Source organism: Rhinatrema bivittatum, chromosome 1 (assembly GCF_901001135.1).
Source record: "Rhinatrema bivittatum chromosome 1, aRhiBiv1.1, whole genome shotgun sequence".
NCBI lineage: Eukaryota > Metazoa > Chordata > Amphibia > Gymnophiona > Rhinatrematidae > Rhinatrema > Rhinatrema bivittatum.
Window position 1 is genome coordinate 305692348 of NC_042615.1, and position 12302 is coordinate 305704649.

Below are 12302 nucleotides of genomic sequence, written 5' to 3' on the forward strand. Positions count from 1 at the left end.
GGATTTTCAAAAGGTTACGCGCGCCAGGCCTATTTTCAAAAGGCCCGGCGACGTGCGAAAAGCCCCAGGACGCATGTAAGTTCCGGGGCTTGCAAAAAGGGGCAGGGAAGTCTGGGGGCGGGGGCTCCCGGCACAGCGGCCATTTGCCGCTGTGGCAGGTATTGCGCGCCAGCAGTCAGCCGTCGCGCGCAACTTACTTCAGCCCCAGGGCTGAAGTAAGTTTTGAAATAAAAGAAAAAAAAGAAAAAGGTAGGGGGGGCGGGGGAGGTAAGGGAAGGGAAGGTAGGATGGGGGGAGGGAGGGAACGGCGGAAGGCAGCGTGGTTCAGCGGGCGCAAGGTGCACAATTGTGCACCCCCTTGCATGCGCCGACCCCCGATTTTATAACATGTCCGCACCTACTTGCACATGTTATAAAATGGGGCGTACATGTGTGCGTGCCGGGTAGCGTGCGCACATGTTATAAAATGGGGCGTACATGTGTGCGTGCCGGGTAGCGTGCGCACATGTACACCTGCACATACATCTGAAAATCTATCCCATTGTGAACATTTCATATAAAAAAAAACCCCTATAATTAAAAACATCTAAAATACTTCCCAGCATGGAAAAGAAGAAGTCCAACTCTATAACAATTCAAATTTTGAAGAAAAGGAAATGTCCAGCCCCCAGACACGACAGTATTCTGATAGATATTCCTGCATCAGGGTGCAGTCTCCATCTTCCTAGATAGTGAAGAAATCTCCACTCTCTCATACTTTACTTCCAATAAACTTTCCACTTGACACAAACCACTTCTTTTCTTTATTTAAATAACGAGTGGAAAAAGCCTGTCAAAAATGATGTGCTGAGTGGCCTTCCGACTCGTGTACAGAGGCCTGGACTGACTCCCCACACTAACTCTTACCAATGCAGCTGTCACCACTCTGACAGTCCCTCCAGCCCTCTTCACCCCCATCACAGGTGATGGTGGCACACATGGGTTGCTACTGTCTCCAGCTGCAGACAGACCAGCAGGATCCTCAGCTGGAGACCATAGCAGTCCATGTGCGCAAATATTGTCCACAGCAGCAGATATACCCAAATGATCACCGCTGAAGGAGCAAGCCACAATTCAGAGTTTTTACAAAAAAGGATTTGATAGAATTTCCCCAATCTTTCTGAATAAATAAAAATTAATCAAAACACATTCTACTCGGTCTTTGAATTTGTGTCATTCAGAGTCACAATGTTCAGTTTAAAAATCCAAGTCTTCCATTCTTAGCAAGTAAACCTCCCTGTTACCCCCACATACATCAAGTCTGACGATCAAAAACCAAAATCTTCAACTCCTTAAAAAGAATGTCGATGTAATGAACAATGCTCTACCACTGGAGCAGAGACAACTCTGATGCTCGGACATTGCTGTCCGTAGCTTTCTTTTCATTCTTCCATTATATATATATAGTAGAGGGCATGGGCAAACACCACCACGGATTACAAATGAACCATATCTCCAGGTCTTGAATCTTAAAATATTTTAGTTTGCACAGCTTGAGAACATACATAGAAACATAGAAATGACGGCAGAAGAAGACCAAACGGCCCATCCAGTCTGCCCAGCAAGCTTCACACATTTTTTTCTCATACTTATCTGTTTCTCTTAGCTCTTTGGTTCTATTTCCCTTCCACCCCCGCCATTAATGTAGAGAGCAGTGATGGAGCTGCATCCGAGTGAAATATCAAGCTTGATTTGTTAGGGGTAGTAGGGGTAGTAACCGCCACAATAAGCAAGCTACACCCATGCTTATTTGTTTTACCCAGACTATGTTATTCAGCCCTTATTGGTTGTTTTTCTTCTCCCCTGCCGTTGAAGCAGAGAGCTATGCTGGATATGCGTGAAGTATCAGTTTTTCTTCTCCCCTGCCGTTGAAGCAGAGAGCTATGCTGGATATGCGTGAAGTATTAGTTTTTCTTCTCCCCTGCCGTTGAAGCAGAGAGCTATGCTGGATATGCATTGAAAGTGAAGTATCAGGCTTATTTGGTTTGGGGTAGTAACCGCCGTAACAAGCCAGCTACTCCCCGCTTTGTGAGTGCAAATCCTTTTTTCCACATTTCCTCTTGCTGTTGAAGCTTAGAGCGATGTTGGAGTCACAGTATCCATGTGTATGTTTATTGAATAAGGGTATTATCTCCAGGCAGTAGCCGTCATTCTGGGCGAGCCACCTACTCTTCATTGACGGCCTCTTGACTTTATGGATCCACAGTGTTTATCCCACGCCCCTTTGAAGTCCTTCACAGTTCTGGTCTTCACCACTTCCTCTGGAAGGGCATTCCAGACATCCACCACCCTCTCCGTGAAGTAATACTTCCTGACATTGGTTCTGAATCTTCCTCCCTGGAGCTTCAAATCGTGACCCCTGGTTCTGCTGATTTTTTTCCTACGGAAAAGGTTTGTCGTTGTCTTTGGATCATTAAAACCTTTCAAGTATCTGAAAGTCTGTATCATATCACCTCTGCTCCTCCTTTCCTCCAGGGTGTACATATTTAGATTCTTCAATCTCTCCTCATAAGTCATTTGATGAAGACCTTCCACCTTTTTGGTCACCCTTCTCTGGACCGCCTCCATCTTGTCTCTGTCTCTTCGGAGATACGGTCTCCAGAACTGAACACAATACTCCAGGTGAGGTCTCACCAAGGACCTGTACAAGGGGATAATCACTTCCCTTTTCTTACTCGATATTCCTCTCTCTATGCAGCCCAGCATTCTTCTGGCTTTAGCTATCGCCTTGTCACATTGTTTCGCCGACTTCAGATCATTAGACACCATCACCCCAAGGTCTCTCTCCTGCTCCGTGCACATCAGCCTTTCTCCCCCCATCGAATACAGTTCATTCGGATTTCCACTCCCCATATGCATGACTCTGCACTTCTTGGCATTGAATCTCAGCTGCCATATCTTCGACCACTCTTCCAGCTTCCTTAAATCCCGTTTCATTCTCTCCACTCCTTCCGGCGTGTCCACTCTGTTGCAGATCTTAGTGTCATCCGCAAAAAGACATACCTTACCTTCTATTAGATAGATATCTAATAGATATTCTTTTGAGGAGTTGAAGGTTTTGGCTACTGATTGTCAAGCCTGAGGTGTGTGGGGTTGGCAAGAATGAAGCAGTCTTGGATTTTTCAAGCTGAATTCCGACTCCAAATGGCATGAATTCAGAAACAAGCGTGGTATATGTTCTACTAAGTTTTATTTCTTTATTGCGCGGAATCAGATTTTTGGATTCTTCTTTCAAATCTTTTTTTGTAAGAACAGTGAACTGTGGATTGCACCTTTACTGGTGATTGTTGGGATATATGTTCTGCTACTATGGATGCTGTTTGCCAAGACTTGTTGGAATGCAAGCCCTTAATTTTGATAGGTTCCCTTGGGGATGAACGTACAATTCTTCTAGTCTCGCTTGTCATTGAATTGGATAGGAAGAGTGCTGGATGGTTAAACATTTCCGTGGCATTAGTCACCTTATTATTTGTATAAAGAGAAGATGCAGTTTACGCTCAAGTGGAAAGTTTATCGAAAGATGTTACTGCATGTATAAAATATGGGAAATTGTAGATTTTCTTCACTTAACAGCCAGTTGGAGATTGCACCTGGATGTGTCAAAATGAGGCCATTTCAGTGTTTGTTTAGGCTTGGACATTTCCTTTTCTTTAAAATTTGACTTATTTTGGAACTGAACATTTCTCTGGACATCTTTCCCAATTCTTTTCTATTATACATATTGGAGTTAATTTTCAAAATGTTCTGCATGCAAAAATTAGCATATAAGTACATAAGTAGCCTCTACTCATGAATTTTTTATTTTATAAAAGTTGAAAATACGCATGATATTTTACTTTTATGCACATATATAAAGAAGGAGTAGGCTGGAGCATTTTGGGGCAAGGCCAAGATTTACATGCCTAGGTTGCTATTTTATAAGATAGATTTGCCCATCTACTCATATAATTTTACACCCAACAGGCGGAATTATTTGACACCTTTAATGTGTAGTAATGACTGGGTGGAAGGTCTGGGTGTACTGGGGGAGTTCAGGTTGAAGAACAAGGGAGGGTCTCGAGGACCTGGAGAAGAACTGAGTGAACTGGTGGCTTAACTGGTAAAACAGATGTGCACATGTTTTAAAATACACCTATTTATGTGCGTAAATACAGATATATACAAGTAAGCCCTACTTTATTTTCGTATGTAGGTTTTTAAAATAGGTAGGAAAAGTACAAGGGGGTTCAGTGCATTGATATACTGTACCTTGCATCAATGTGTCATCAGATATCACTTTAGATTCATATGGTTTGCCATTTAATATGTCATATACCTGTATTAAAAAAAAGAGATGAAAATGTAAATATTTCAAGGAAGGAACAGTTTAGCAAGTTTGTTTACCTGTAAACAGGGTTCTCTGTAGACAGCAGGATGAATTAGCCATTACATGTGGGTGACATTATCTGATGGAGACAACACAGACCCAGCTCTTACAGATCAGTAAAGACTTCACTGCGCATGTGCCAGAGTTCCTGCATGCACAGACTACCTCATGATACCCTCAGTCTCTACCAGTGCTTACGGTTTAGAAAAACAGTTAACTTACCAGGGAGGTAGGTGGATATTAAGAATGGCTAATTCATTCTGCTGTCTATGGACAATCCTGTTTACAGGTAAGCAAACTCTGCTTTCTCAGTTGACAAGCAGGCATGAACTATCATGCATGGGGAGTCCCAAGCTGAGGGTTGCATTGCAGAAGTACTCACTTAAAGGTAACCCGGTCCCAATAGGTGAACAGGCTGTGTAAAACTGCTGGTCTAAAACTACTGTCCCTGCGACACATGTTGTCAAGACACTAGTAGGGTGTGAGCTGATGCCCAAATAGCGGTTTTGCATATGTCTTCAATATAAATGGCCCTTAGATGAGCTACTGAAGTTGTCATGGCTCTCATGTGATGAGCCTTGATAAGAGTTTATAATCTGTAAGCCAGCCAGTGCAGAACAGTCCACTAGCCAATTAAGACAGTTCTTTTGGCAATTGCCCATCCCAATCTATTGGGATCAAAGGATACGAACAGCTGAGAGTCTCAACGGACAAGTTGAATTCTCAAGTAATGCACTAGGGCAGAGCTTCTCAACCACTGTTTTCCAGCATACTGGTAGGTTGCAGCAAGATCCCTACTGTGCCACGGTGGTCTCCCTTCCCCCTCCTTTCTCCCATATTAACGTTGCTACTTTGCTTGCAGTGGTGTGCGGTCAGGGCCTTCAAGGGATTCAGTGAATCCCCAACCCATAGGCATCACTATGGTGTGGCAAGTGCCACCCCAACTTTAAACATCGGATTGGGCAGAGATAAACCAATCCCCTGTCCAATGGTGACACACCTCCCTATCCTAACCCCCCCTTGCCCCAGCAGCAGGAGTTGCATTTAAACAAACATCATCTCCTGCTGCCATGGGGCCAATCTCACAGTTCTTATCATGAAACCAGCCTAGTGGCAGTAGGAGATGACACTTGGCTAAACGCGACTCTTGCTACCGTCCACCCCACAAACTGGCAGGGCCACGAGCGGATCCCATCCCGCTCACGGCCGAACAAGAAGAAAAAGGCCTGGCGGCGGAACAAACAGAGCCCATCAGCTCGAGGTTGCAATTGGAGCCCATCCTGCTCGCGGCCAAAGAAAAAGGTTCAGAGAGGCCATGGGAGGAACCCATCCCGCTCGCAAAAAAATGAGGCCTCGTGGAGCTGGGATCAAAGTCAATTCCACTCACAGCCAAAGAAGAAAAGGCCTGGCAGCACCGCAAAAAGAGCCCACCTGCTCGCAGCCAAAAAAAAGAAAGAAGCCCACTGGGGCCACGAGCAGAGCTCATCCAGCTTATGGCCAAGGAAGAATAAAAGGCCCGGGAGAGGCTGCAAGCAGAGTCCACTCACTTGCAGCCAAATAAGAAGAAAGAAGTCCTGGTGGGGCCGCAAACAAAGCTCATCCCGCTCATGGCCGAAGAAGAATAAAAGGCCCAGAAAGGTTGCAAGCGGAACCCACCTGCTCATGGCCAAAGAGAAAGAAAAAGACTCAGAGAACCTGCGAGTGCAACCCATTCCACTTGTGGCCAAAGAAGAGAGGACCAGCAAAGCCATGAGTGGAACCCATCCCACTCGCAGTCAAAGAAGAAAGAGGCCTGATGGGGTCGGGGAGCTGCTTGTCTTTGTGCCTATGAGAGAGAGAGAGAGAGAGATTGGGAGCCTCTTGTGTGCGTGCCTATGAGAGAGAGAGAGATTGGAAGCCTGTTTGTGTGTGTGCCTCTGAGAAAATGAGAGATATTGGGAGCCTGCTTGCGTGTGCCTGTGTGAGCATGTGTGCCTGTGAAAGCCTGTGTGTCACATACAGGCTCTCAAAGGCACACATACACATAATGTGTCTGTGAGGGAGAGAAAGCCTGTATGTGTGAGATCATAGGCATGTACATGAGAGATGGAGGGTGTGAGAGAATGAATATGTATTTTGTGTGTGTGTTTGAGAGAGAGAGAAGATAAGTTTTGTGCTGCCCTCCCTCCCCCAATCCATGACAATCTCAGGGTGACTGGAAATAAAAAGATCCCAATTATGGAGAGCAGGAGTTTTTAAAATCATTTTTATTTTAATTACTGGGTGGTGTTTGATGTTTCTACTGTTTTGAAAAATTTTATTGGTGTTTTGGGAAATTTATAACATGTTTTTTAAAATTATTGGATGTTTGTCAGCTGTTTTAACATTTACTCTTTTTATTAGTATGACTTTAATATTATGAATGTTTTATGTCTTGATTTTATTGCTTGACGTTTTGTAAGTAATGATGATGTTTCTGTTTTTCCATTGTTGCACTGCATAATACAGTCGGACTTGTGGTTCAGTTTTTGTTAGCTCATTTCTATTTAATCTTCTTGGCCTTTCTATTTTGTTTTGGTGAGGGTCTGTCTTGAACAACTTTAATTATTGCTGTGAAAATGATGGTACTTATCATTGGCTTTTAGGGCATTATGGCCGTCCCTTCTTCAACTCTATTTTAACAAAACTGTGCTCTTTATTAATTTCACCTACATGCAGAAAGCTATTTTGAATGTTATTACTGAAAATATTTTTTCATATTCATCTTATTTTCACTGCAGTTAGTAGATATTAGGCGATTATTTTAAGCAAGGGATGGACTTAGCCAATGTTCCCTTTAAGGATTGGGTTGCTGTGAGCATAAAATTGATAGGCTTTTTGCATTAAAGAAAATAGTGCTCACAGGGTAATGTAGCCAAAAATTGTTGCATACAGCAAATCAATCCTTAAAAAGGCAACACTGGGCACTAGAAAGGAGGAGATTGGGATTGGATCTTGAGGCAGGTTGGGTTTAGAGAGAAAGAGTGCTGTTTGGGTTGGCCCTTTCGGAGGGAAGGTAGTGCGGTTTAATTGAGTTAAAAGTACATTTTCTGGCATTTTCACAGTCACATGACCAGTGACCAGGGGATACATGTGACATTGTAAAATTTGGTTCGGTGTGCCATGAGGATCAAGCAAACTTGTAAGTTTCCCCTGATATAAAAAAGATTGAGAAGCTCTGTACTAGAGCTCTCTGGTAGTCTAAAGAGTGAAGAACCCTTTCTTTTCTGTGTGCATGTGGTCTCAGAAAAAAAGCAGGCAGCATGCTAGTTTCTATAATGTGCAATGCAGATATCACTTTTGGAAGGAACTTAAGGTGAGTATGTGGAACCACCCTGTTGTGAAAGAACTGCAGGTACAGTGAATACAAAACCAGAGCCTGTAATTCACTTACTCTTTAAGCTGAAGTTATGGCAACAAGAAACAATATTTTCCACTAAGAAACTTTAAATCTATTGAGGTTCAAAAGGAGGTTTCATTGTTGTGCAAGGACCATGCTGAAATTCCAAGGCTAGAGGTTTACTGACCAGAGGCTTGAAAGGCCACCATGCCTTCAAGAAGTTTGATACTAATGGATGGAGGGAGATTGGAGCTCTTTCCACCTGATGGCGATATGCCACAATGGCAGTCGGATGAACTTTACCTGAAGAGGTGTTTAGGCCTTCGGACAAGAGGAAGAACAGATACTGAGGCAAGTCTCTTGGGCCACAAGAGAAAGGATGCAGCCGGCTGGGTCCCACACCAAGTTAAGAACCTCTTCCACTTGAACCTGTAGGATCTCCTCGTAGAAGGCTTTCTACCCAAAATCACCTCCTGAGGAAGAAGACTACTTACTACACATTCAATATGTATGCTGTGAGGGCCAAACATAGTAAGTTCAGATGGAAGAGCGTGCTGCTCTCCTGTACGATGAGAGTCAGACAGCCACCCAACAAAATTGGAGTCTGATAACCACACTTGATGTGGCCATGCCAGTGTTATGAGAATTAATCCTGCCTCGTCCTGAAAGACCTACTGGACCAGTCTGGGCAATGAGAGGAATTGGTGGGTACACAGAGTAGACCATTTATCCAGTTTAGTTGAAAAGCATTGGGAGCTGAAATGTAGCCGCTTGGAGGCAAGGAACAGAACTGCTTAACTTTTTTATTATCCTCTGAGGCATACAGGTCAAATACCGGCATTCCCCAAAGATTGTACAACTCATCCACGACCCTTTGATTCAAGGAGTTTGCAACACTGTGCTGAGGCAGACCACCAACATGTTTTGGGCTCCTGGAAGTTAAGCCACTTGAAGATGGGCGTTGTGATGACAGGCCCATGACCCGATTTGGAGTGCTTCTGCTCAAAAGACATGAGGCCGTACTTCCCTGCTTGTTCATTTAGAACATGGCTACCTGGTTGTCCATCTGGATCAATATTTTCTTGCCCGACAGCAAGAGAGAGAATTATCTTAGTGCATAATTGACAGCTCGCAGCTCCAGCAGACTGACCAACAGATGACTCTTCAGTGCAGAACACAACCCCTGGGTACACATGACCTCTATGTGTCCGTCCCCTCCACCACCCCTTGGTGGGAGCATCAGTAGACACTTCATGCACTGGGACTTGCAGCGAGAGACCCACCTTAAGAACTTCCTGGTTTATCCACCATTGAAGGGATGCCCTCATCTCATGTTGCCAAATCTTTGTAACCCTAACGGTTGATCAGGAAATACTGGGAGTAGAACCCCTGGCCACACTCCTGAGAAGGGACAAGCTCAATTGCCTTCTGTTGCAGGAGCAACTCTACCTCCAGCCGGAGATGGGCAGATTGAAAGGGATTAGAGCTGAAGCCTGAAGCCCGCTGGGTTAGAGGAGGGTGAGAAAAACATAAATAGCAACAAGCCTCCGCAATTTTCAGGACCTACTAGTCCTTGGTGACACGGATCCATTTCGGAAAGCCACACTGGAAAAGGCAGGGAGGCAAGCCTCAACGGTATCAAAAACTGGTCCTGGGCTTAGGCTGCGACTGCTGTTGGGCCTTTGATTGACACTTTTCTCTCTGTTAGCCTCTAGCAGGCAGCTGCTGCTGTTGAAGAATGGGAGGAGTCTGAGGATGCTGAAAAGAGCAAAAAGGGTATCTTTGGAAGAATGGACGCTTATAGAAAAAATACTGTCATTGGGCTGTCAGCTGGCTCCTTGTAGGGTGAACTGATGCTGTTTATTTATTAATTTAATAATTTTTATATACCGACCTTTCATGCAAGCATATCAAATCGGTTTACAGTAGTTAGCAATGAATCATTTAAAATTATTTGCATTTCCAAAGAAGAAAGAAGTAAATACATTATTTCATAATATAATTAACATAGCAAACTAAATAGTATGCTAAATAATCAAAATTTAAACACTTACAGGTCGATACAGTAACGTGCGGTTAAAGATTCCCCGTCTGTAACGTGCTGGGAGCGCACAATACAGACGAGTAAGGCGATCCAGCGATACAGTCTCCAGTTTCACGTGTCCTTAGCGCTTCGTAAAATAGACACATAACCCTTTCCGCACGCAGCATGTATATGATGTGTAAATGAACGAATTAGCTGTATAATGAAGTAATTAGCTATTCCCCTCAGATACTGTAACGGACGCTGATATTATCTCCTTAGTAACCCGCTGTTTTGCCGCGGCCTTAACGTGTTAGTTTACCGCCTCCCCCTAGTAGGTGTTAGGACTGTGAGTCTAGTAACAAATCCATCGACACCGCTTAAGATACTCAAAAACAATAAAACACAATAAAAAAAAAAACGATACAGAGATGATCGAGAAAATGTAATGCTGTGGGACACATAAAACCTGTCAGAAAAAAAAAAAAATTTTAAATACCTGTCGGAGGGCCGCGTGGGTCCAGGCGGCCGGCGGCGGGAGCCGGGGGGCGGGTGGTCGCGTGTTAAATCTAGGCCGGGTCGCACAGACGCGCATTCATCCAGGCAGAGGAGCCGGCGGCGAAAGCAGCCGGCTCCTCCGCCTGGATGAATGAATGCGCGCCTGTGCGACCCCTGCGATTTGGCGCTCAAGGCGTGACGTCACGACGCCCGACGTCACGGCATGTGACTGCCTTGAGCACCGAATCGCAGGGGTCGCACAGGCGCGCATTCATTCACCCAGGCGGAGGAGCCGGCAGCTTTCGCCGCCGGCTCCTCCGCCTGGATGAATGCGCGTCTGTGCGACCCGGCCTAGATTTAACACGCGACCACCCGCCCCCCGGCTCCCGCCGCCGGCCATCTGAAACTAACGCGCGTCCACCCGCCCCCGCCACTGCCGCCTGGAACAGGCGCCCACCCGCCCGCAGCCTAGATTTAACACGCGACCACCCGCCCCCCGGATCCTGCCGCCGGCCTGGTCCCAAGCGGCCCTCCGACAGGTATTTAAAAATTTTGTTTTTTACACTTCCTGGTGCCTGTCATTTCAAATGACATTTGAAATGACAGGTACCAGCGCACCCAGGTTACTGTATAGGCGCTGTATTAAGCGCCTATACAGTAAAATGGGTTGCGCGGGCATAACCCTTCCCTAACGCTTCACAGCCGCGGCATGCATTTGCATGCGATTAGAAGAGAGTATCAGGCGCTAGGTCAAGAGAACTGTGCGGGCGGGGAGGAAGGGTGCGCCTGACACTGCCGCACTGTTTCTACCGCGGCCTTACTGGATCGAGCCGTTAGAGAGGTAGTATAGTTAGGGTAGAGATAGTATAATAAAAATAAAAATATACATTACTTTGGTATTAAATCAGAAGTGTAAGATAATTATGCTAACAGCTCTTGGAAGGCTTGTTTAAAAAGCCAAGTTTTAATCCCCTTTTTAAATTATTTGATGTCCGCTTCTAGTCATAATTCCTGTGGAATAGAGTTCCATAGAAGGGGTCCAGCAATAGAGATAGTTCTTTCTCTTACATTATTTAGATGGGCAATTTTAGGGGAAGGAATTGGTAGCATCCCTGTTCCGGTTGATCTGGTGGTTCTTGAGGGGGTGTGGAAGTGAAGTGAAGAGGTTAGCCATTCAATTTTTTCATTGTAGAGGGTTTTGTGTATTAGTGATAAGATTTTATGCTGGGCCCTGTATTTGACTGGCAGCCAATGAAGTTCTTTTAATATTGGGGTGATATATTCAGATTTTCTAGTACCTGTCAAGAGTGTAGCTGCAGAGTTCTGCAGAAGTTGCAATGGTCTTGTAATATTTGCGGGAAGGCCTAAGAATAGTGAGTTACAGTAGTCTAATCTTGATAAGACAAGTGCCTGTAAGTCAGTTCTAAAGTCTTTAGGGAATAGGAGGGGTTTTAATCAACAAGGTGATTAAAGAAGTTCTCCCAATACAAGCAACATCCTCCAGTCATGCACATCTTCATGAAGGTCACTTGCTTTCAATCACAACCTTTGACAGAAGCAGCCGAAGTACTAGCCATGGCGTCATAATCTTCATACACAGAGCACAACAGATGCTTCTCACATCCCTCTGTATCCTGTACAGCTTGGCAGAATTCTGCCTGTTCCGAGTCTGTTAAAGGGAGGATCGCACCAACAGCAGGCTTTGCTCAATACAGAGTGGGATCCCTCGCGCCTTTTAGGTGCAATTTCTTTTCGACACAGCCAGAGCCTCGATCCTATGCCCTATACTCAATCCCTGAAACCAATGCCAGGCGGAGGACGGAGAAACCTAATCTGAACTGCAGGTACTTTGAATCTGAGGCAAGTTTTCAAAAGGGAAAGTATACTTGGACAAATGGAAACTTTCTCCTTCAATTATGTAACCTCTGTAGATTTATGCCAACAATTGCAGAACAATGTTGAAGAGGTAACTACAGAATTTTTACCCTTGTGGAAGAATCTACCCCTGAGCTGCTGCA

General features: G+C 44.9%; 1 protein-coding gene across 3 annotated transcripts in view; it reads right to left on the reverse strand.

The window, feature by feature from the left end:
• The window catches only part of NFKB1 (nuclear factor kappa B subunit 1), a 278175-nt gene that overhangs the window by 18654 nt on the left and 247219 nt on the right, over positions 1-12302 (reverse strand). For all 3 annotated transcript variants that reach the window (XM_029597052.1, XM_029597051.1, XM_029597053.1), the window contains one exon: positions 4288-4354. In XM_029597052.1, coding sequence (XP_029452912.1) covers positions 4288-4354 — 67 coding nt within the window. The remainder of the gene's footprint in view (positions 1-4287; positions 4355-12302) is intronic.